This window comes from Mastigoproctus giganteus, chromosome 10, assembly GCF_048544385.1.
Source record: "Mastigoproctus giganteus isolate SK-2022 chromosome 10, ASM4854438v1, whole genome shotgun sequence".
NCBI lineage: Eukaryota > Metazoa > Arthropoda > Arachnida > Uropygi > Thelyphonidae > Mastigoproctus > Mastigoproctus giganteus.
In genome coordinates this window covers 24,280,857-24,307,829 of record NC_143584.1, presented here as the reverse complement: position 1 = coordinate 24,307,829, position 26,973 = coordinate 24,280,857, and the positions used below count along the sequence as shown (strand labels likewise).

The 26,973-nt window shown below is 36.5% G+C and overlaps 1 protein-coding gene across 3 annotated transcripts in view; it reads right to left on the bottom strand.

Annotated features, from left to right (window-relative positions):
* Window positions 1-26,973, bottom strand: part of LOC150078876 (uncharacterized) — a 203,973-nt gene that overhangs the window by 156,876 nt on the left and 20,124 nt on the right. For all 3 annotated transcript variants that reach the window (XM_090382404.1, XM_090382406.1, XM_090382405.1), the window contains exons 2-4: window positions 25,814-25,991; window positions 14,988-15,074; window positions 2,968-3,114 (exon numbers count right to left, since the gene is read on the bottom strand). In XM_090382404.1, the coding sequence (XP_090238530.1) occupies window positions 2,968-3,114; window positions 14,988-15,074; window positions 25,814-25,885 (306 nt within the window). In that variant the 5' untranslated portion in view covers window positions 25,886-25,991. The remainder of the gene's footprint in view (window positions 1-2,967; window positions 3,115-14,987; window positions 15,075-25,813; window positions 25,992-26,973) is intronic.

The following is a 26,973-nucleotide window of genomic DNA, read 5'->3' as shown; positions in this document are numbered from 1 at the left end:
CACCAGTGACCAAGCGGGTTGTAAAGTTTAGTAGCTTGTGCAGCAAAGGAAGTTAGCAAATCCTTAGTCACAATATATGAAAGCTTCCTTGAACTCAAGGGAGGCCCCCCATGCACTGGAGATGTGCAAATGTGTGATCCAATTCACAAAGGGGGAATCAAAGAGTGACATGAGTAATTAAAGACCTGCTAGTTTAACTTCTGTTCCAGGGAAATGAATGGAGGCACTGGTTAAGAAAGCAGTGCAGGATTATCTAGACAAGACTACAATTACAGTTCAGACACAGCATGTTAAGGGATAGTCTTTTCTGACTAATTTGAATGGATACTATGATGTGGTCACAAAGGATCTGGATGCAAAAAAAAAAAAAAAAAAAAAATTTGATATCATATACTTGGATTTTAGGAAAGCTTTTGATACTGTGACAAGTGGAAGACTGCTGTACAAACTGGAGCAGTATGGCAAGTTGCTCCAATGGATAAAAGAATGGTTGAGTGGGAGAAAACAGAGAGTGGTAATCAATGGACACTGCTCTTCATGGACTAATGTTATTAGTGAAGTCTCCCAGGGCTCAGTGTTGGGCTTGTTGTTTTCTGTATTTATCAATGATATTGATGAAGGTATATCAGAGTTAATGTCTAAGTTTGCAGATGATATAAAGGTTGGCAGGGTTGCTAATGACAGTAATGATAGTACGCTACTGTAACAGGATCTGGAAAAGTTGAGCTGATGGGCTCAACTGGGTGGTACTATACTCAGGGTAGTGGAGAATGAAAAGGACCTGGGGTAATTGTGCTGTCAGATATGAAGTTTTCTGAGCAGTGCAGACAGGCAGCAAGAGTAGCTCATGGTCTCTTGTCAATGATATACAGGAATTTTTTTAGTAGGGATAAGGGGGTGATTGTCCCTGTGTATAAGGCAATGGTCAGGCCACACCTTGAGTACGGAATACATGTCTGGAGGCCTCATTTTAGGAAAGATGTAGAGCTTTTGGAATGAGTACAGAGAAGGGCAATGAGATTGATGAGTGGAACAAAGGGTTGGTGTTACCAAGAAAGGCTTAAGTTCTACAAATTGCAGCTTCTGGAGACTAGGCACCTCACAGGTGCCTAGTCTCCAGAAGCTGCAATTTGCAGAACTTGAATGGTTTGAGCAGACTCAAACTGCTGATGGGATACTTCCTCTTGCTCAGATTACTTACCTAGAGGGACAAGAATTCAAATTGAGGAAAGACAATTGTAGAATAGATGTGCAGAAATTTGCCTTTAGCCAGCGGGTGGTTGATAGCTGTAACAAACTTCCATCTGTTTTAGAGGGGGTCAACAACTTAAATAAGTTCAAGGCAGAACTAGAAAAACATTTGGAGTGAATGGATGGGTGAAATGGGAAGGGGTTTTTTTTGGCTGGCTGATGTTCTGTAAGCTTGCTTACAGAGCATCATATGCCTCTACTAATGCTAATGTATCAATTTTTACTCTTTGCTAACAGCAGATTTCATTGCATATTTGCTCTACTCCCCTTTTTTTCGACTTATTGCCAAATTACCCACCCATATCTGATGCTGGCTACTATTCCTTTTATTAATTTAATCATTTTGACTTAATTTTTTACTTTGCAGCTCCCTCATCTCTAATTGGGTTTTCAACTCAGCCTATAATTTTGCTTAATTCATTACAACATATAGGATATTCACTTTCTTTCTTTTTCACATCTACATTATCTTATATTTCTGTTATCCTTTTGCAATTAGCTTCTGTTATTTTGTGTAATTTACTCTTTCATCTTCACACTTATCTGACTTATTAATTCCACCTTACATATATATGTAAGGTGGAATTAATAAAGGATGTGATTGTCTCATAGACATTCTGCTGCATGCCTTTTCTACAAGTGGCTTCTATAATTCCCACTCTCTCTTTTAAAACAGTCCAAACACGTGCCGCCATCAGCTAACATCCATTTACTGTCCAACTTCAAACCCACAGAACCAACTTTTCATCTTCCTCATTTATACATTTAACTGCCATTTTTCTGGAACAACCTTCCTTCATACAAATTTCCTGAAAATTACAGTCTACAGAAGTTCAAGTCTAATGTCAACAAATACCTTCTTTTGTCTTCTCAACCTCCAACCCATGCACGGTACTAAGTACTATAGGTTCCAATACCTCTTGTGTTTGGGGTTTTCATAAAAAAAAAAATATATATATATATATATATATATATATATATATATATGAACGAGACTAAAAATGAAAATAGCAGGAAAAATTAGCTTTAAAGATACTCATTTTTCATTTCTTAAATTTTACTTCCCATGCTCTTGTAACCATTAATTCTTCCTCTAAAATGCACGGAGAAAGACAGAAAGATACTTTAAAAGAATTCTAAATCTTCAGCAAAGTGATATTTTAAAATTGAATGAGTTTTACAAATTTTCAATATTCCAAAAGAATCATATAATGGCATCAGAATAATGTATTAACCTTAAGTGCAAGTGACATTTTACTGCAAGAAACTGATTAATTCTTACAGGAAGATAAAATATCATATATTATGATAATTCCTCACTGTATGCACACAGAAAATGAAATAACACACATTACACAAAGAAAATCATGAAATAAAGCAGAGAACTATATGCAGGAAGTTATTAACTACCAGGTGAATTTTTGAAAGAACAGTGAATTGCAGCAGAGAAAAATATGATAGGATAACACTGAACACTATAATGTTGTGGCATCTATTAACTGCTGGATGGCAGTACTGTGAAGTTACGCTGTGTATAATGTAACTTTCATTTTTTGTAGAAGTACTGAAGACAACCTACAGGGAGATCGGCCTCAGTACTTCTACATAACATGCAGTTTGTGTTCCTATAAGAAATCATTTCCATGCAGTATAATGGCACTTTATACTGTTTCTTACATAATTAGGATCACTGACAGTCATATTAGAGACACTAACCTTTTCTCTGAGTTCTAAATCCAATCCTGCATTGTGCAAAATATATACAATTTGTTTCCTTGATTTTTCTCTTGAACATATCCGATTAGTTTTGAAATTAGAATTATTCCAAGAATTAGCTAATATATGTAAAAGACTTTGTCCATTCTGAAAATTAAAAATAGTTAAATATTAAAATAATACCATCCCCAAACTAAAAATCATTAGTGAGAAATTCAACATTTTTTATTTTATATTCTATTAGTACATGGTGGAGTTTGAAAGTTCAAGAGATGACTTTATAAGCTTGGTATAAGAAAGCCATTCTTCTCTGCCATGATAGACACATTTCTGGAACAAACTTGTTCACAATACCAATTTGGTGCTCTCAACATACTGGACTTCCCCAAAACGCAAAATAAGTTCCTTTCAATAAAGTTTTGATAGCCAAGCAAACCGGAAGGTGAGAAGAGAGCAGGGAGAATAAAACATCAGAAACTTCCTCAGTGATAATGCACTTTTTAAGGAAGTTCAACAGACTTCCTTATGTTGAAAGAGTTAAAATAAACTTTAATTACTCAAAGCCATTCTTGGAACTTTCTAACCACATCTCATACATAAAAAAAATATTACTATGAGCCTGAGCCACTATGGCTCAATATATCCTATGTTTTATTAACACTTAAAAATTACAAAAGAGTTTACCTCAGTACTTCTTCATAGGATGACTTCTATAATCTACTCTTCAAATAAGACTGATTTAAAATGCATAAAAACTTCTTTAAAATTATTTAATATGTTCATCACTCTTAGTACATGAATGATCCGACGCACCGGGATCACAGCAGAAAGCCCCATCCCAACCCCAAACCCATTAAACTCTCCATCTCCACGAAACCTCGAATGACTGATGACATTATGTCAAATATATAAAAATAGACACCAATAAAAATATATCACAAAATAAAATTTGCTAAATAAAAACGTGATGATGAAAATAATTTACGAAAATTTCCTTCCTTAAGGGGACCAAGCTTTTCAACTTCCGCCATGTTCACACATCAGAATACTAATGTGCGATATGTGTGTGTTCACTATGATATTAATAGGAGATTACTCATTAATATGCATGCGTGCAAAAGCCCATAAATCTGAAATGAGAAACGGGCACCTTTAATCAAGTTATTATGTAGTCTCATTTCTAAGGTTTCTGCAATCAGTAATTTTGCATAATTGTGTTGCACGTTTAAAATCTTAGCTTCACTGAACAGGAAAGTGATTCTCATTGATGGCATGGAGGGACAATTCTGACGGCATGGCTCGTAACGCTCTAACCAACGCAGCATGTTGTTTTAGTCTCGTGTCCAAAAGACATCTTGTCGATCCTACATAAGAGGAATCACAATCTTCGCATGAAATGCTATATACTAGGTCATGAGTTTCTATGGGAGAAAAGGGAAGGATGGAACAATTTTTCAATATGGAGAGTAATTTTTGTGTTGGTTTTGCTATCCCTGAGAAGAATGTTAACATAGAATATTATTCTATGTTAATGTTAGTATATAATGATACGACATCCAGTGAAAATAGTTTATCCCCGTCCCCTATTCTATGATCCTTTAAGTTAGTAAATAAAGTGTTGTATTTTTTTATATTGAATTTCAGTATTTGTCTAAAATGTTTTATTATGTAATATAAATGCGTGGCGAAAGGTGCAAATGCCAAGTTTTTATATGAGACTATAGGTCTAGTAGGATAACCCATCTTGTGAAGTTTTACTTGCCCAAACCGTACGAGTACATTATTAGTCCTTGCCTTAAGATGTTTTAGTTGTGCCATGGAGATATAATCCATTTTCCTGTATTCTGTCAGGGATTTATTATATTGTTTGACTAGATTCTCAAATACCGTGGTATCAACTTCTTGATAGGTAGTGCTATCCAATATAATATTCTTAAATTTATTAGTGTAGTCTGTCTTGTCTAGCATTACTACAGTATCAATCTTCTCTGCTCTCTGTATTACAATGCGCTTGTTTTCCCGTAATTTTACCAATGCTGTGATTTCATTTTTGATTAACCTGGGTAATTGTGGATCCTTTTTGTTGTTTACTACTCGGTTAACTTGTTGTATTAATAATTCTTTATGTGGAATATCCCTCAGACAAAATTCCAATTATTCTACCACTACCTGTTTCTTTGGAAGTATGCATGTGGGTAAATTGTAATTCAACCCTTTTTTGCAAAAAAAACAATTTACAAAGAAAACAATGAATTACAATTGGTCTGATTAGTATTAATCAGACCAATTTTCTGAAAAAAGAAATTTTTAACTTTATTAAACTTTTAATCCATGCAAATTACATCTCCTTTCAAGATAAAATCTATACACAAATTTTTGGTTTGCCAATGGGGCTAAGTCTTAGTGGCCTAATCGACGAGATTTATCTAAATAAAATTGAACAAATACACTTGACACCATTTCTACCTAGGATTACGTTTTATGGGAGGTAACTGAATGATATCCTTATCATCACAGATGAGCACACTACAAACAATGTTTTACTGACTTTTAATAACATACATATGAGGTTAAAATTTACATTGGAAAATGAATGAATAGGTTTTGTAAATTTTACGTTCACAAGGGCTGGGGGATGGTTTACAGTTCAAGATCTACCTTAAACGTACTAATACCAGAATGTTCTTACATCATAACAGTTACCATCCATTTACCTGCAAGTGATCCATTATATTTAATCAGTTTATTAATGCTTAAAAATACACTACAACACAGACCACATTACATACAGAAATTGAGGAACTAATGAGCAGATTTTTAAACAGGGGATAACCTCTTACCACTATTAACCGTATACGACTAGAGGCTAAAGACAAAGTAGACAGCACAGAACACAATAACAGAATTAGTAAAAAACACTTTATTACAATTCCATATATTGAACAATGGTACAGGCAACTTAATATTCTTCTCAGGAATACAGAATTCAAAATAATAGCAAAACCAACACAAAAATTACACTCCATATTGAAAAATTGTTCCATCCTTCCCTCTTCTCCCACAGAACCTCATGACCTAGTATATAGCATTTCATGCAATGATTGTAATTCCTCTTATGTAGGATCGACAAGATGTCTTTTGGACATGAGACTAAAACAACATGCTGCATTGGTTAAAGTGCTACAAGCCACGGCATCAGAATTGTCCCTTCATGCCATCAATGAGAATCAGACTTTCCTGTTCAATGAAACTAAATTTTTAAACATACAAAACAATTATACAAAATTACTGATTGCAGAAAGCTTAGAAATGAAATTACATAGTAACTTGATTAGATACAGCATCCGTTTCAGATTCATGGGCTTTGGAGATTCATTTCATTATTTCAAATTCATGGGCTTTTGCAAGCATGCATATTAACAAGTAATCTCCTATTAATATCGTAGCGAACACACACATATTGTGCATTAGTATTCCAACCTGTGAACACGACGGAAGTCGAAAAGCTTTGTCCCCTTAAAGAAGGAAAGTTTTGTAAATTATTTTCATCGTCGTGTTTTTATTTAGCAAATTTTATTTCATGATATATTTTTTTTATCAGTGTCTATTTTTATATATTTGATATAATGTCTTCAGTCACTCAAGGTTTCATGGAGGGTTTGATGAGTCCGGGGTTGGGTTGGGGCTTTTGGCTGTGATCCCGGCACGGCGGATCATTCATGTACTAAGAGTGATGAACACATTAAATAATTTTAAAGAAGTTTTTATGCATTTTAAATTGGTCTTACTTGGAGAGTAGAGTATAGAAGTCATCCTATGGAGAAGTACTGAGGTCAACTCTTTTGTAATTTTTAAATAAAAAAAGATATATCACATATTTTTATCAAAAAAAAAAAGCTTAAATATTTGGCATAAATTTATATAGGTTTGAGGGAAAATTAAATTTTATACTAATGAGACATGGTAGCACTTCTCAAGTATCCGGTGTAATCATGGAAATGAGCAATACTGGATCCTCCGCTATGTTGAACTCCCAACATATCACAAAAACTTCAAACTGTTCGCTAAATGAAAACTACTCTAGGCCCCCATTTTGAAAACAAACAGGACAGTTTACATGCTAAAGGCTAATCTCTTGTACATATTGATAAAAACTGCTATGTAGATGGCCTTTCCCATTTACTGCAGTCATGTAAAAGGATTATAGCAGGCAAAGATTGTACTGAAAGAATGCAGTAAATAACTGTGATAAGTTGCAATTCCCTGTTATTAGCTTGTTGTCACAACTTTTTAATAAACCCTCATATTAAGAAATTAAACATCCTATATCAATAAATTGCAGCCTCAAAAGGTACACCTTCTTTAAATTGCACAATGAAATTCAATAACTTTGCTAGCTAAAGGTCAATAGATAGAAAAAAAATTTAAAGATCAACACCAAAATTATACCCATGATTTTTATGAGAGTGATTATTCATATCATAATCTATTCAAGGATACTGGTATTTAATGTTAGATACAGCAAAGCATTAATTTTAAGTACCGTCCATCTGATCATATGCAGCTTGTAGTCCGATCATATGCAGCTTTGATATGCAGATCATATCAAACGACCATCCCACTTTAAAAGGAATTTGTGAATAAAGGACTGTAATAATTTATTTTCTTCCAACATTCCATTCAAATAAATCATTTTGTTAACATCAAAATTCCATATAAATGAAAACAGTGGAAGAAAATCATGTACCGAAAGAGATTTCTTAATCCATGTGAAATAATGTAGAATAAAGATAACTGAAGGTATTAGATATTGTAGAATAAATGTCGAGTTTCCTTCCCATTTACTCCAATCAATTAGAGGAAAATTGAAATCACCCATAATAAGACATTGATGCTTACTTGCCCATTCCATTTGCATGTAGAGGCTTTCCTCATAATCTTCACAATCACCTGGTCTGTAGATTACTCCTACTCGCATTATACCTTTGTTTCCAACAGATTCTATACTAGCATGTGAAACGTCTGAATCCGAGAAAGCTATCGTCGCACTCAGGCTGCTTCTGATAAGAAGCATTACCCCATCACCCCTTCTATCTACCCTATCCTTCCTAAATACATTATACAAGCCATACTGAAACTCATCATCCTCAATTTCTGGATGGCACCATGTCTCCGTAAGCCCTATTATGTCCGCGTTACTTGTTTTAACCAGCAGTTCGAATTCGCTCATTTTATTGACGACACTTCTAACATTACTATATAAACAATTAAGACTTACTGTCCTTGTATATTTAACAACCCTAACACAACCCTTGAAGTTTTTTGGCTCTCTTCCCTGGCATTAGCTACCCACTCACTTGAAACGTTTCTGCCCCCAGAACATCTAGATAATATGTCCAGTTGGGATAACAGATAAGAACCCTTGAGGTATGTGCAAGAGTTATTTTGACCAATATTATCAGATAAACGCGTGTCAGTATTACCCACATCCCCCCCTAACTAGCAGTTTCCTTGAACCTTTAAGGTATCCTCAATAATACTGGCAAAAACTTTTGCACCACCTTTGTTTAAGTGTATCCCGTCTCTACCAAACAAATTTCTTCTACCTACAAGTTTGGGCCATGCTGATAGAAATTTCCTCCCCCTAAAGCCTTGCAGAGTCCTTCAAGTCTTGAGTTAATCCACAAGGCTTTTAACATATAATCCCTCCTATCGTGTCTGGGCAGAATTGCAGACACATAGACATTGTGGCCTAGCTCGCGGCATTTTCTCAGCATGGTCCTGTATTTTTCCAACAAATCGTCAGATCATGTATGTTTAATGTCATTAGTCCCCACATGAATAATAATATTCTCTTTACCCCCCTTAAAATCTGACAATCTGTTGGTGACATCATTAATAGTTGCTCCCGGCAGACATACTCTGGTTCTACTCCACCTCTCCTTATTACAAAAAAATATTCCCCGTTTCCTTGGCAATGGAGTCTCATAAAAAAACAATGTCCTTTTTAACCAGAGTAGTTTGCACTTGGTTTTTCTGTTTTGAGACCCGAATTGGGTGTGCATCGCTTGGTAGATTGCTGGAGTCTTGAGTCCCTGACGAGCTCCCAGATGCATTATTCTCAAGGGCAAGCACCTATTTTTTCAGGGACTCAAATTGTTCCATCAGTGCACCAAATTGTAATTTAAGATCGGTGCACTCCTTACATTGATCACAAAGAAAAGAATCCCCAGGTGAGCTATGATTAGTCACAAGGTCGACCTTGAAAAACATTCCACAGGTTCCGCAACGGATTAAATCATGACTCACCCGTAAATAGCCATTGGCTATTTCTGTGTGAGTCACGATACCCTGTGATGTGTTTAAGGCAGATCTCGTAACTACCATTATAAAATTAGCTAAATATCAAAGAAAATTAACTTTAAAAAATTATATCTATAATATTATTAAAATCAAACTGTTACAGGAAAACCTATAACAAAATAATCCAACAATATCTAAATAAATCAAATATTTAAAAGCACTAATCAACAGTAATCCAATCCACTTAACTGAGGAGCCCTGACGAAGCGCGTCCGCTCACCTCGAATGCCAACACTCGAATGATGAGTTAGTTGGATGCAAAGGTATAATGAGAATGGGAGTAATCTACAGAACAGAGGAAGGTCAAGAGTATGATGAGAGTCTCTACATGAAAATGGAATGGACAAACAAGAGTAAGTGTCTTGTTATGAGGGACATTAATCTTCCCCAGATTCACTGGAATAAGTGGGAGGAAAACACCTTGGGGTAAAATTTTTTTAAAGAAACTAAATTATTATTTGTACCAGCATGATAAAAGAAAATATTAAGAGTGAGAATATTCTTGACCTCATCATTACTCACAAATCAGACGAAATCACAGGACTTAAAATACAGAACCATCATGCAGTTGTCAGTTGGAAGATGAAGGAAGATGTTGCAGTAGTTAAGGGTTTTAATTTCAGAAGAGGAGACTGACAGTTTAAGGTGCTATATGGCATCTATTAATTAGGCAGCTTGCAGAGTATGGGAAAATACATTTGAATTATGGAATACCTTAACATCGAAAATCACAGAAGCCACAAACATATCATTAAGAAAATATTGTAGGAGGCAGATGCTGAAATGAATGAATGAATATGGAGATGGCCAGTCAAATGGAGCAGAAAAAGATAGCATGGGATAGTTACAGAGCAATGAAAAGTACTGAATCCTACAACAGGTACAAGTTGATCTGTAACAGGGACACAAATAAGGTTAGGAAGACCAAGGCTGCATATCAGAAAGCACTGGCTAAGAGAGCAAAGAATGGGGCAAAGGAATTTATGTATGTGAATACAATTTTTTATGTATGTGAATACAAATACAAAAGAAGAAAGCAAATTAGATCGGACTCTTGTGCATTGGGTGTAGGAAAGGCTTAGATAACCCAGCTGATGTTGAAGATGAACTGAACAGGTATTTTGCATCTGTCTTTACTGAAGAAAGACCCTTCATGCTGAGAAGAGGCTGCGACAGTGAGGCTGAGCCATATGAAAATAGTGATTACAAAATTATAAATGACTGTTTATTAGAAAAACTTTCAAGCATAAACACAAGTAAGGCTCCTGAAGTTGATGGCATATATCCAGTAATTTTGAGGGAAGCCACCAGGGAGTGTACTGAACCACTGAAGTTAATTATGAGGACATCTTTGAACTTGGGAGAGATTCCTTTGGATTGGAGAAGTGCCAACATATCACTAATACATAAAGGCAGTTCTAAGATCAAAGTTGGTAACTACAGACTGATTAGTCTGACTTCAGTGGTAGGGAAAATCTTAGAGGCAATGATTAAGAGTGCAATCCAGTGAATTTAGATAGAAATGGCATTCTGAAGGACTCATGTGATTATGGGAAAATTATGTTTAACTAACCTGATAAGCTATTTTGACATAGTTACTCATGAACTAGGTGTATAGAACAATTTCAACAGAATATTTCAATTTTAGCAAGCCTCATGACTGTCCCTCATGAGAGGTTACTGTATAAGCTGGAACATGTTGGGATTACTGGAAAGATTCTAAGATGGACTGCTGGGTGGCTGCAGGGCAGAAGGCAGAGGGTTATCATTAATGGATATTCTTCATTTCAGTGTAAAGCCAGAAGTGGGGTCCCCCAAGGATCAGTTCTTGGACCACTGTTGTTTCTGATTTTCATAAATGTCATTGAAGAAGGTATAGAAGGCATTATGTCAAAATTTGCAGATGACGTAAAGGTTGGTAGAGTCGTTAATGATCAGGACCAAGCAGTACTTCTTCAGGATGACTTGAACAGGCTTCAAGAATGCTTAAAGCTATGTTTTAATACAGCAAAATGCAAGGTCTTATACTTGGGGAATAGCAATCCCAAAATAAATTATAAATTATACACTTGGGTGGCGTTGAATTAAAATCAGTACAGGAAGAAAGGGATCTGGAAGTTACAATACCAACAGATATGATGTTTCCTGAGCAGTGTAAACAGGCAGCCAGGAAAGCCCATGGTGCAATGATTTATCAAACATCTCTAGAGTAGACTAGATTGCAGGAAGTTTTCTTTTAGCCAGCAAGTCATTGCTTGCTGGAACTGGTTGCCTGGATAGTAACCTATGTGAGGAGGGAAGCAAATAATTTGTATTTTCTTAACTATTTTTATTTTTTTGGCCAGTGCAGCAAAAGCCTGTGGCTTCCTTGCACTATATAGCTATTACTATTACATATGTGGTACAGTATTGCAATACAATGACTTGTTGGAAAATCCAATCCTCAAAAGAAACAAAAATGCCCCTTAAGGGATGCATCTGATCTGCAACAATATACATAGACATCTGTGCATAGAATCGGCACTGCTGAAAATGGACAGGATACCAACAGCACTCGTAAGAGGTATGACTATTAAATAGACTGCGCACGAAGCCACTACACCACACCACAAACACCTGTGAAACAAAGGCACAGCAGTGGACCACGAACCTTTCGCCTAGTTGTCTGCCAAGTCACATTCCAACGTGTTCATTCACTTTACAGTGAGACAGATTTTCATTACCTTGTGATTTTGCAGTTCAAGGCAATTGTGAGACCACATTTGGAACAATTTTCTGGAAACATAACAGATAAAAGAATTGAAAACGAATCTGCCTCAATTTTTTAGCAAAACTAAAAAAACACCAACTGAAAGTTATGAGTTATGTTAACTTTATGGGAAAGATAACATGTCAAGTGCATTTGAATGGCATAAAAGATTTTTTAGAAGGAAGACAGAATGTGGAAAATGATGAACAACCAGGCAGTCCAGCATTATCCATGAAAATTGATGAAAATGTAGACTGGTAAAGACTAAGAAGGACACTGATCAGAAGTGATCACTGTTTAAGCATTAAAATTGTTGCATCAGAACTCATTATAGACAAAGAAACAGACAAATTTTAACTAAAAATTTAGGCATGAGAAAAGTGCATCAAGATGGTGGCAAAAATTTTGAATGAAGATCAAAGGAAGAGGGAGGGTTCCAAGTTTGTGAAGATGTTCTGAAAAAAAAAATGAAGATCCAAGCTTTCTGAGTACTATAATTAATTGTGATGAAAGCTGGCTGTTCCAGTATGACCCAGAAACTGGTAGTAGTAGTAGTAGTGGCAAATGATGCAAAAAAGCAAGCTTATATAGCATCAAAAAAAAATAAATAAATAAAATCACACACTTCACCCATCCAAGAATTTGTCTGGCTCTTCCTTGAATTTATTCAAACCATCCACTTCTACAACAGATAGAAGCCTGTTCAAACAATCAACTACCTGCTGGCTGAAGGCAAACTTCCACATATCTATCCTGCAACCATCCTTCCTCAACTTAAATTTATGCCCTCTTATGTGTGTAGTCTCAGCAAGAGGAAAAATGTCATTCACATTCAGCTTACTCAATCCATTCAAGGTCTTACACACCTCAATCAGATCAACTCACAGGTGCCTAATCTCCAGATGCTGCAATTTGCAGAACTGAAGCCTTTCTAGGTAAGAGCACTCCTTTATTCCCTTCACCAATCTGGTTGCCCTTCTCTGCACCCATTCCAGCAGATCTACGTGCTTCCTAAAGTGAGGCCTCCAGACCTCTATACAATACTCAAGATGCAGCCTTATCATGGCCTTGTATAAAGGGATAATCGCCTCCTTATCCCTACTAGCAAAGTTTCTGTATATCATTGACAAAACCACATGGGCTGTCCTGGCATCACATCTGCACTGCTCAGAGAATTTCATATCTGACAGCACAACTATCCCCATCAAGTCTTTTTCATTTTTCACTAACTTAAGTGTAGTACCACACAGTTGATAAGTTACTCTGGGATTACTGCTACCCATATACAGTATCTTGCATTTGTCAATGTTAAACTTCAACTGCCGATCAACCCAATTTTCCTAGATTTTGTTGCAGTAGCTCATCTTGATTAGTCAATTCTATGGAAGACAAAACAATTCCCCAGACCAAAAAAAAGCAAAAATATCAAAATAAAAATGAAAACTATGCTTTTTGTTTTCTTTGAAATCAAAGGAATTATTATGGCTGAATACATCCCACTTCTGATTTGGTGAATCAGACTGTCAATCAATCTACACCGAAGTTCTGACAAGGCTGCATGAAAAAAATTTGAAGGAAGAGACCTGAACTGCAGAAGGATGGTTGGACGCTCCATCAAAATAATCCTCCAACACACAGCTCTCTTTTTGCCAGTTTCTGGCCAAAAAACAAATCCATGTGTGTAAACATGCACCCTCTGATTTTTGTGTTCTTCCTAAGCTGAAAAGTGCACTTAAGGGAATCCATTTTCAGTCCATTGAAGACATTCAGAAAAAAAATGACCAGGTGTTAAAAGGGCTTACAGAAGATGACTTCCAAAAATGTTTCTGCGCTTGGAAGAACAGTATGGAACACAATGTGCAAGCCCAAGACAATTATTTTTAAAGGAATAACTTGTAAGGTATGAAATATTTCATTATATTAATTTTATTTTAACAGTCTTGTTATTTAATAGCCACACCTTGTATGATGATGTAGTGAGTTCTTCCCTTTACTACTATCGTCTTATTGGCCTGAACTGATGAAGTGACCCATTTCTATCACAGAATTGTAATTGTTACATTCGTTTGTCAATTGCAAAATCTTGTTAACCTCTCCTACAACTGTGTGGAATTGTGGGAACACAACCATATCCCTTTCAAGATCCTTTAAATTCCAGCACTTGCTATGGCCCCTGCAGTCCACACCATACAACGCAACCAAGCTTGCCCACTAATGAATACTGCCTGCATTGGATACAATCTTTCATGGCAATATCACTGCATTATCCATAGTAAATGGGACTTTTCACATTGGAATGATGAACGAGCAAAGGTAGGAATTTACCTATTTAGCTAGTTTTAATGATGAGCTTTTCAAAATTGTAGTATACCTAATCTTTTAGCACAGTGGTTCAATCATTAGAACACTATCATTTCCAGCACTTCCACACCCAAGGGATCACAATGGGCTAAAACAAATTATCAACACAATACATATAGCCTCAAACAATGGAAGGAAAAAAGGTTTTTAAAATTAGTAAGGAGGTCAAATAAAATCAAAAGGGGGCCAGCAGAACTACATTAAAAGAATAACATTTATAGATTTATAAATTTTATCCTTATTGTAAATTTATAAAATTTACAATAACAGAACTGCTATGAGAATAATTCCCCATTTTTCTGTTAATAAATTAATAGACGTTAAGCAGTTTGAGTGAAAATAACTACTTAATTATTTCAAAAGACTAGCCAACACTTCTACCCTATGTGTTAAGAGTAAACTTTACAGATATTAACAATGATTAATTATATTTATTTCATGAATAACACACTGAGTCTAGTTTAGAAAGGACACTAATAATTCTACAAGAAGAAACAAAATATATATTAAATATTACAAGCAATAATAGGAGCAATACTGAATTTACCTGATCAATAAAGTTGAATGGTAATCCATCATCTAGTAGTTTCTTAACAAACAAAGGGTTTTCATTTAGAACTGCTTCATAAAGTGGCTAATAACAGATAAAAAATAATACATTAAAAATAAAATTGTAAACATTATATGAAAGAAACTGCTTAATGAAACTTTCACATTGCATGTAGTACCAAGACTCCACTCTCAAGAAAGAACTAGAATTACCTGCAACATTCAAGAAAAGCAAAATATAAGGTTGCTACTTTTGGATAAAAGTTACAACCTCTGATTTGTTTCAAACTTGACAAACATAACAGTATAGTGTAATATGTATAACAAACTTGATAGTGCAATACATATTATTACTGCATAACTTGTAAACAAAGTAGTATTATTACTACTTTGTTCACAAGTTATGCATTTGGGTATCTATTAGTTTAGTTAGTATTCTCAAATTAAATTGAATTAAAATGGAAATCATGCCTCAGACTAGAGCAGAAAAGCAACGAGCTCAAAGTACTGGGAATGGAGTGGCTCAGAGGAGAACTGAAAAGGGAAGCGAACGAGAACTGATAGCACCGGAAAATATTCTGGCACTCTTTCTATTTAAGTGTGTATCCCATCCTTCCTGTTAACAAGTGCAGACAACACTGAGAAAAATTTTACCCCATAAGCCTTGCACAATTTTTCCAGGGCCAAAATGATTGACAAGGCTTTCATCATGTACGCCTTCTTATGTCTGGACAGAATTGTAGACTCTTTCAAATTTAACCCTAACTCATGACTTTTTCTCAACATTGCTCTGTACATGTTAAGAAAGTCCTCAGATCTCCTACTCTCAATGCCAGTAGTGCAAATGTGTACAACAATATCAACCTAAAAAAATATGTCCTACATGTTCAACTTTTGTCCCTGGCAGACATACTCAGGTCCTATTATCACCTATCCTTTTTGCACAATTTCTCAATTCTCTGACAATTGAGTCACTGACATCAGCTACCTCTAGTAGCACCAGCACATTCTGCATTAGGAGTCACCACTGTGTTGACTGACATGCAAGCGCAAGCTCTGGAAAAAGAAATTCATATGGTGTTAATTCTGGAGACCTGAGAAGCCAGGAGCACCACACACTGTCATATTCATTATCATCATCTTTCTTTAATACCTTGTCTCATCCACTGCTGAAGTTGTGTGTTATAGTGTATTCTTGTGATATGTTATAATATATTCTTGTGTGTTCACAGGAAAGTGAGGAAGCATGCTATCATGGTAAAAGTTTAAATCAGTAAAATTTTCATGAAGTTGAGGCATAAGCCAATTATTCAGCATATTCATGTAAATGTTCCCATTGCTCATCTTTTCATGAAAAGAAAGAATAAATTTTCTTATGTGAAATGAAAGAAAACACACAATTAGTTTTGAAGAGTTCCATTTATGCCTGATGGCCTTGTGAAGATTTTCAGTGACCCACACTCAAATGTTGTGGTGGAAAGAGATGATTTTCCAATTCAGGTGAACAGTGGCTTCACCATTGAGAACAAGTCATGCATCCTCTTCCATTTTCTTGGGAAAATTACAATAAATCTTACATAGTATGAATCAGAGCTGTAATACTCAATATGTTCTACGTTGATAATAATATTAGTAAATTAATTGATTGATTATTTATATTTTACTTTAATGTACCGGTAAGTTGTTGATTTTTTCGTTTTTTCCATTTTAATTTCTGGAGGGTATCATAGGGAAGTGTTCTACGTACTATATTGAGGTAAACTCCTCTTATTAATTTACTAATAAATCTTACAATAAATTACAAGAAAATTACCATACATCTGCTTGTATATGCAACTCAGTTTTAATACATACACTAACTGAAACCCATACACTTAAAAAGTAAATGCTTTTGGTGAATGCCAGAATGTTTTTTGAAGCATATTCAACTCACATCTGCTACTGGACTTTTGTGAGCTTCGCTGAAAGACCACTCATACACTTTGCACTGTTGAATCAGTGTCATGGAGGAGACCCAGACTCTGTCCCTTGTAGTCTTCACTTTAAAACTACTTACATCGATTGTAAATTGACTTACATTTGTGGTGGGTCCTTTTTTGTAGTGTATATGAATCACAGTCCATGCTGGTCTGTGAATTTGTCTTTGCAAATTGGAAAATATATTTTTGTGCCGAGAAGCCATTTTAATATGTTCCCCTGCAGATGAGATGTGATTCAAATTATATTTTCTGTGGAGAATTTTAAAAAATTCAGAATTTATCAATTCGGCCCTATAGAGATTGTGAAAGGCTCAAGGGGTAGAATTTTTCTCAGCCTGGTCTGTGCTTGTTAACGGGAGAGACTGCTTCTACAGGGATGGGATACTCTTAAATAGAAAGGGTGCAAGAATATTTGCTGATGCTATTGAGACAGAGTTAGGTGGGTCAGAAAACTGCAAGCTTGGGGGATACATGGACTAATAGATTAAGAGTAGCTGCTGGAAGAGGTGATAATGATTCTTGCACTGCTTGCACTGTCCATTCTATTGAAATGCAATTGAGCAGCAGCCTGGAAAGCAAGGCAATGGGGATTTCCAGGACGGCTGGGAATCATGGTGGAACAAATAAATACATGGGCTGTGTTAGGGTAACTAAGAGTAAAAACAGGTGCATGTATACTTGCATGCACACTAATGCTAGGAGTATAGTTAATAAATTTGATGAGTTTGAAGTGCTAGTCAAGACATCAAAGGCAGATACTGTTGGGATATCAGAGACTTGGTGTCACACAGACATAACCAGTGCAGTGCAGAATTGGAATTTGGGGAGTACAATGTGTATAGAAAGGATAGACAGGACAGGAAGGGAGGATGGGTTATGCTGATAGACAAGAGAAACAAAATCTAAGGAAATGCATCCAACTGATGTTGGTGGACAACACAATGTTGAGTCTGTTTGGTGTAACATAAGCACTGGGAAAGGAAAAATGAGAGTAGGTACATGTTATAGGAATAATGAATCTGATGAGTATAATGAGCAATTGTGCAGAGAAATAGAGTGAGCCAGTAAATCAGTGTCTTATAATGAGGATTTTAATTTCCCAGAGATTGACGAATTTGTGGGTTGGTCACTCACACACTAGCAAGGCTTTTGTGGATTTATTGGATGATTGTTTTCTACAGCAGCATGTTCGAGAGGCAACTAGAGGGAGTAATACTCTTGATCTGATTATCAGTAGTGATTCTTCATGCATTAAGAAACTGCAGATAAAGGAACCACTAGGTGGCAGTGATCAGTGTGCTGAAGTGGGATTTACTCAAAGAGGTAGTACTGGCATGAGATGCAAGAAAGCAAGTGTATAAGCTTATGCAGCATCAGCCAAAAAAAAAAAATTTACAAAACAATTTCCTCTAAATGATTGTCCAGTTCCTCCTTAAATTTATTTAACCTATCAACTTCCACAATGACAGATGGAAGTTTGTTTCAGCAATTAAACACCTACTGGCTAAAGGCAAATTTCTGCACTTCTATTCTACATCTGTCTTTCCTCAAAGGTAACTACCATCAGTGGTAAAGGGAAGGGTTTTTGGTTTTGCAAAGGTGACTATAGTGGTCGGAGACAGTATTTAAATTCTATACGGTGGAACCAACAGCAAATTCAAAATGGGAAGCATTCAAAGAATTAATCTTGGAAGCTACTAGGCTTTTCGTACCAACTAAGAAATATTGTTCAAGGTTCAGGCCTAAATGGATGTCAGATGAACTAATGAGACATATTTGGCAGAGAAGAAAAATGCATGGGATACATATAAATTAACATGTGACACAGAAGCCTATGATAGATATAAGTTGATCTGTAACCAAGTTACAAAGGAGGTTAGGCAGGCGAAGGCAGGTTACAAGAAATCTTTGGCAAAGGATGCAAAGAAAAACAGCAAGGAGTTCTTTACTTATGTAAATTCTAGAAGGAAGGGGATGAATCAGATTGGTCCACTTGATATTGATGGTTCAACTGTTCATGATCCTGCTCAGGTAGCTAACAAACTAAATCAATATTTTGCATCTACATTCACACATGAGGAGTTATTCAGGAAGGGAAATGCCATATATGGAGTAAACACTGGCAGTGAGCTAGATGATCTTGTAATAATTGAGAGTAAAATGGAGGAGAAATTGTTGAAGATAAATACAAGAAAGGCACCTGGGGTGGATGGGATCTATCCAGTTATATTAAAGGAGGCAGCAAAGGAAGTAAACAATCCATTAGCCATAATTATGAGAGCTTCCTTGGACTCAGGGGAGGTACCCATGGACTGGAGATGTGCAAATGTTATCCCAATCCACAAAGGAGGATCAAGGAGAGAGACAGGTAATTACAGACCTTTTAGTTTAACTTCTGTTCTAGTGAAATTAATGGAGGCACTGGTTAAAGAAGCATTCCAGAATCATCTAAACAAAGACTTCAGTTACAGCTCAGACACAGCATGGGATTGTCAAGGGGAAGTCTTGTCTGACCAATTTGATTGGATACTATGATGTAGTCACAAAGGAACTGGATGCAAAGAATAATTTTGATATCATATATTTGGATCTTAGAAAGGCTTTTGATACTGTTGCACATGGAAGACTGCTGCACAAATTGGAGCAGTGTGGCATTGGAGACAAATTACTACTATGTATAAAGGGATGGTTGAGTGGCAGAAGACAGAGAGTGGTAATCAATGGACACTGCTCTTCGTGGACTAATGTTATTAGTCGAGTCCCCCAGGGTTCAGTGTTGGGTCCATTGTTGTTTTCTGTATTCATCAATGATATTGATGAGGGTATAATCAGGCTTAATCTCCACGTATGCACACGACACAAAGGTCAGCAGGGTTGTTAACGACAGTACGCTGCTGCAACAGGATCTAGAAAAGTTGAGCAGATGGGCTGATAGGTGGCAACTGAAGTTTAACATTGAAAAATGTGAAGTACTGCATATGGGAAGCAGTAACCCCAGAATAACATATCAACTGTGTGGTACTACTGACAGTGGTAGAGAGTGAAAAGGACCTGGGGGTAATTTTTTGCGGGCAGATATGAAGTTTTCTGAGCAGTGTGGATGGTCTGCAAGAGTAGCTCATGGTGTCTTGTCAATGATATACAAGAATTTTTCTAGCAGGGATAAGGTGATTATCCCCTTGTATAAGGCAATGGGATGGCCACACCTTGAGTACTGTATATGGGTCTGGAGGCCTCATTTTAAGAAGGATGTAGAGCTGTTGGAACGAGTACAGAGAAGGGCAACAAGATTAATGAATGGAACAAAGGATTGCTCTTATGAAGAAAGGCTTAAGCTTTGCAAATTACAGTGTCTGGAGACAAGGCACTTGCGAGGTGATCTGATTGAGGTGTATAAACCTTTAATGGTTTGAGCAGGCTCAATGCTGATGAGATTCTTCCTCTTGCTCAGAATAATCGCCTGAGGGGGCATAAATTCAAATTGAGGAGAGACAGTTGTAGGATGCATTAGCATTAGTAGAGGCATATGATGCAAGAAAGCAAGCTTATGCAGCATCAGCCAAAAAAAAAAAAAAAAAACCCTTTCACTTCACCCCTCCGTTCGTTCGAAATACCTGCCCAGCTGAGTCTTAAATTTATTTAGGCTATCAACTTCCACAACAACGGATGGAAGTCTGTTCCACCAACCAACTACCCGCCGGCTAAAGGCAAACCTCCGCACATCCATCCTACATCCGTCCTTCCTCAATTTGAATTTATGCCCTCTCAGGTGATAATTCTGAGCAAGAGGCAGTATTCCATCAGCATTGAGCATGCTCAAACTATTCAAGGCTTTGTACACCTCTATCAGATCACCTCGTCGGTGACTAGTCTCCAGACACTGTAATTTGCAAAACTTAAGCCTTTCTTCGTAAGAGCAACCCTTCATTCCGTTCACTAACCTTGTTGCCCTTCTCTGTACTCGTTCCAGCAGCTCTACATCCTTCTTGAAATGAGGCCTCCAAACCTGTATACAGTACTCAAGGTGTGGCCTGACCATTGCCTTATACAAGGGAATAATCACCTCCCTATCCCTGCTAGAAAAATTCCTGTATATTATTGATAAGACACCATGAGCTACTCTTGCCGCCTGTCTGCACTGCTCAGAGAACTTTATATCTGCCTGCACAATTACCCCCAGGTCCTTTTCATTCTCTACCACTGTCAGTGTAGTACCACAGAGTTGATACGTTGCTCTGGGATTGCTGTTTCCCATATGTAATACTTTACATTTGTCAATGTTAAACTTCATTTGCCACCTCTCAGCCCATCTGCTCAACCTTTCCACATCCTGTTGCAGCAGCATAGCATCAGTATCGTCCTTAACAACCCTACCAACCTTTGTATCGTCTGCAAACTTGGACATTAAGCTTGATATACCATCATCAATATTATTTATAAATACATAAAATAACAATGGACCCAACACTGAACCCTGAGGGACTCCACTAATAACATTAGTCCACGATGAGCAGTGTCCATTAATTACCACTCTCTGTCTTCTGCCACTCAACCATCCCTTTATCCATAGCAATAATTTGCCACCAATGCCACACTGCTCCAATTTGTGCAGCAGTCTTCCATGTGCAACAGTATCAAAAGCCTTTCTAAGATCCAAATATATAATATCAATGTTATTCCCTGCATCCAATTCTTTTGTGACTATATCATAGTATCCAATCAAATTGGTCAGGCAAGACCTTCCCTTAACAAAATCATGCTGTGTCTGAGCTGTAACTGAATTCTAGTCAAGATGATCCTGCAGTGCTTCTTTAACCAGTGCTTCCATTAATTGGGATTAATGGAAGCACTGGTTAAAGTTGGGATTAATGGAAGCTCTGGGATTGCTGTTTCCCATATGTAGTACTTTACATTTGTCAATGTTAAACTTCATTTGCCACCTCTCAGCCCATCTGCTCAACCTTTCCACATCCTGTTGCAGCAGCATAGCATCAGTATCGTCCTTAACAACCCTACCAACCTTTGTATCGTCTGCAAACTTCGACATTAAGCTTGATATACCATCATCAATATTATTTATAAATACATAAAATAACAATGGACCCAACACTGAACCCTGAGGGACTCCACTAATAACATTAGTCCACGAAGAGCAGTGTCCATTAATTACCACTCTCTGTCTTCTGCCACTCAACCATCCCTTTATCCATAGCAATAATTTGCCACCAATGCCACACTGCTCCAATTTGTGCAGCAGTCTTCCATGTGCAACAGTATCAAAAGCCTTTCTAAGATCCAAATATATAATATCAAAGTTATTCCCTGCATCCAATTCTTTTGTGACTATATCATAGTATCCAATCAAATTGGTCAGGCAAGACCTTCCCTTAACAAAATCATGCTGTGTCTGAGCTGTAACTGAATTCTTGTCAAGATGATCCTGCAGTGCTTCTTTAACCAGTGCTTCCATTAATTTTCCTGGAACAGAAGTTAAACTCACAGGTCTATAATTACTTGTGTCGGCCTTTGATCCTCCTTTGTGAATTGGGGTTACATTTGCACATCTCCAGTCTGTGGGTACCTCCCCTGAGTCCAAGGAAGCTCTCATAATTATGGCTAATGGATTGCTTACTTCCTTTGCTGCCTCCTTTAATATAACTGGATAGATCCCATCCACCCCAGGTGCCTTTCTTGTATTTATCTTCAACAATTTCTCCTCCATTTTACTCTCAATTATTACAAGATCATCTAGCTCACTGCCAGTGTTTACTCCATATATGGCATTTCCCTTCCTGAATAACTCCTCATGTGTGAATGTAGATGCAAAATATTGATTTAGTTTGTTAGCTACCTGAGCAGGATCATGAACAGTTGAACCATCAATATCAAGTGGACCAATCTGATTCATCCCCTTCCTTCTAGAATTTACATAAGTAAAGAACTCCTTGCTGATTTTCTTTGCATCCCTTGCCAAAGATTTCTCGTAATCTGCCTTCGCCTGCCTAACCTCCTTTGTAACTTGGTTACAGATCAACTTATATCTATCATAGGCTTCTGTGTCACATGTTAATTTATATGTATCCCATGCATTTTTCTTCTCTGCCAAATATGTCTCATTAGTTCATCTGACATCCATTTAGGCCTGAACCTTGAACAATATTTCTTAGTTGGTATGTAAAGCCTAGTAGCTTCCAAGATAATTTCTTTGAATGCTTCCCATTTTGAGTTTGCTGGTGGTAACATCATCAGTTAGTCCTACTGCATAGAATTTAAATACTGTCTAAATTTAAATACATGATTGATGTGCAGAAGTTTGCCTTTAGCCAGCGGGTGGGTGATTGCTGGAACAAAGTTCCATCTGTCATAGAAGTTGATAGCTTAAACAGATTCAAGGCAGAACTAGACAAACAATTGGAGTGAGTGGATGGGTGAAATGAGAAGGGTCTCTGTGGGTTTTTTTTTTTTTGGCTGATGCAATATAAGCTTGCTTTCTTGCATCATGTGCCCTTGCTAATGCTATCTGTAGTTTGGTATTTGAGAATTTACTGCCACACATGGTTGTTATTTCGTGAGTGTCTGAAACTGCTTACTTCTTTTTGAACCACTCTGTATATGTCCAAGACTGCCTTTACAGTGCTACCAAGTTATGACAAGTTTCCATAACTTGTCATATTTCAATTTCTACCTTCAGAAAATTTTCTTTAGTTTATAAAAAACTAAATTCAGCCAGTTATATATGACATTGAAAGAAAGGATGGTAGAACTAGAGCTGAACCATTCTTTCCTCTGTTTCTATATTTTAATTTTCTCCCGTAATCTTTACACTTAAGGATAATTTTTAACCTGTGATTCTAACAGATTTTAGTAGAATCAAGTTAGTTTGTCCTCCCAATTTCTATACAACTAGTCAGTTTAACCTACCTGAGATGTGAGAATTCTACTGATTCTGATGGTCTAACTTAGGACAATCTCTCCCTCTTTCTGGAGCAACTCTTGGTATTAAAACCCTTTCTTTCTTCTGCAGATAGAAAAGAAAGGGATTAATGCCAAGAGTTGCCATCACCAAGGCCTCTTATTTGTGCATTGTATATTAGTTCTAAGTAACATGAAAATGGCTATTAAATTGTCTTTTAAAATGGCTTTTAAGTCAGAAACCCAAGAAAAGGATTTTCTTAAGGTTTTTGCATTTTTCATTATTATTATTACCTACCTAAAATGGTCTTCCATATTTGAACCTATCATATGTGTTGTAAAGTGATCCAATTACTAGTATAATTTTTACACTTTTTAAATAAGTTTCAACTAGACTAAGAGAATTAGCAACTAACGGCTTAGTAAGTAAATGAATATTTATTCCTCACTCTCCACTGTCTTGAACTTATCTCCTAGAAATTTCACTTCACTTCATTTAACCCCAGAATGATACTGAAAATGGGCCAATCACAGAGCTGAATACACAAGTACATAACCCCAGGGGCTCACATCTGGTGAGTATCAGCTTGGCACACCCAGGGTCCTGAGCTGGATATCATCATTCTTCTCTGCCTTGGTGATTCCCTTCTACTTCTGACTCTTGTTCTCTCTCTCTCTCTCTCTCTCTCTCTCTCTCTCAGGGTAACTCAGAATTTTTTTTTTTTTTTTTTTGACTGGTGCAGCAAAAGCTTCAGGCTTCCTTGAACAGCATGGCTAATGATAATAATAATCCACGTAAGGAAGCAGAACCTGATCTTGTCAGTAGTCCCGCATCTTCTCACTACTGTCACTAGTCCCATCAGTATCTTCATCGCTGACCAGCATCCCACTATATTCTCTAGTATCCTCTTTATATCTCGCTTTACCACAATTATCATGTGCCATTTGTTATCTCATTCTTTTGATACTTTAATGCAGTGTTTCTCAAAGGGTGTGCCGCGTCACATTAGTGTGCCGCAAAATTTAGAAATTTCTTCTTCTATGACTACATAGGTGTGCCGCGAAATTTTTCTTCTTTGGAAAATGTGCCACGAGAGTAAAAAGATTGAGAAACACTGCTTTAATGCATCCCACATCAAAGCTACTGATAGTGTATAACAAGGCCCAGGTCAATGTCTTTATGGCAAAAATAATTTTTTCTAAATTCTTTCTTTTTCAAATAATATTTAATACGTTAAAATGTTCTTGTTTCTTTTTCATATTACATCACCACTTTCCAAAAAATTAAAAAACAATAATTTATGATTAACTTGGGAAGCAGAAAGTGTCGGTGCTGTCGCTGACAAGAGCTACCTTTTTGGCTCTGAAAAGAGCTCTTTACTATCATCCTTTCTTTTTATTTTCTTTTCATAATTTTGACAAAGGAATTCACTATCTTCTCCAATACCATAAGTTACTGGAGCAATTTTGTGCAATTCCATTAATTATTAAACAAGTGGTAAATTTTCTCCTATCACAAAAATTATGGGAAGATTTATGGTATTTAGGTAATTTGTGATCACAAAATAAATTCTCACAATTTTGCTCTCTAATCAATTAAATTTTTATACATTATAGAAATATCAAATTACTGAATGTTTTTCTTAGTCCAATGGTACTTATGGAAAAACTTATATGCATGTAGGAGTCATCTTGACCCTAAACAGCATTCTTGAATTTTAAATTGGAAAAAACTAGGGAGGACTTTTTTTTTTTTTTTTTTAAGGTGGTGTGAGTTATAGTATGGTTTTATTGATGCAAGAGCTAAAAAAAAGTGAGGGTCAAAATGATTACACAACTGCAAACAGTTCAATATAATGACATCTACATGTTTTTATAGCACTTTATTATTAATTCTTTATTTTTGTACAAAATCACTAAAAGTAATGACTACCTGAATTAATTTTTTAATATCTTCCTGGTTTGAAGAGGGCGTGTAAGAAGTTTCTATATCTACTTGCTGCATCTTAAGAGAGGTTTATCACATATTTGAATCATTCCCATAAAATGCACATATTACTGTAGAAAAATATTTTTTCTAGTAGATGCATGGGAAAACACCATACTTAGGCCTAAAAGATACATTCAAAAAATAATAACTAAAATAATATATATATATATATAAAAAAAGAGCAAAAAAATAAATAAAAGTGAAATACATAATACTATGTATTTGTAAATTGAGCTTCTTTTCACAATGTTATTTCTGAACCAAATGATAAGTAACCCAAATGATAGAAGTAATCAGTGTATTAAGAGTAGGAGACCAGCGGAATTACTTAACAAGTACAGGTCACCGTTGAAAAAAAGCCGTGATGTAGGGTTGAATTTGAAAGTGTCTGCAATTCTGCCCAGACACGATAGGAGGGAGTATATGATGAGAGCCTTGTCGATCAATTCGGCCCTGGAAAGATTGTGCAAGGCTGAAGGGGTAGAATTTTTTTCAGCCTGGACTGTACTTGTTAACAGGAGAGATTGCTTCTACAGGGATGGGATACACTTAAATAGAAAGGGTGCAAGAATATTTGCTGATGCTATCGAGGCAGTGTTAGGTGGGTCGGAAAACTGCTAGCTTGGGGGGAGACAAAGACTAATGGATTAACAGTAGCCACGGGCAGAGGTGAAAGAGATTCTTGCACTGCTTCTATTGGAATGAGCAGAAGCCTGAAAAACAAGATGCAGGATATTTCAGAGACTGCTGGAAGTCATTGCGGTACAAGTAAACACATGGGTTGTGTTAGGGTAGCTAAGAATAGAAACAGGTGCATGTATACTTGCGTGTACACCAATGCTAGGAGTTTGGTAAATAAATTTGATGAATTTGAGGTATTGCTCAAAACATCAAAGGCAGATATTGTTGGGATATCAGAGACGTGGTGTCACACAGATATAAGGAATGCAGAAATGGAATTTGGGGAGTACAACGTCTACAGAAAGGATAGACAGGATAGGAAGGGAGGAGGGGTTATGCTATTAGTTAAAAAACACATAAAATCCAAGGAAGTGAAGCCAGTTGACATCGCTGGACAGTGCAGTGTTGAGTCAGTTTGGTGT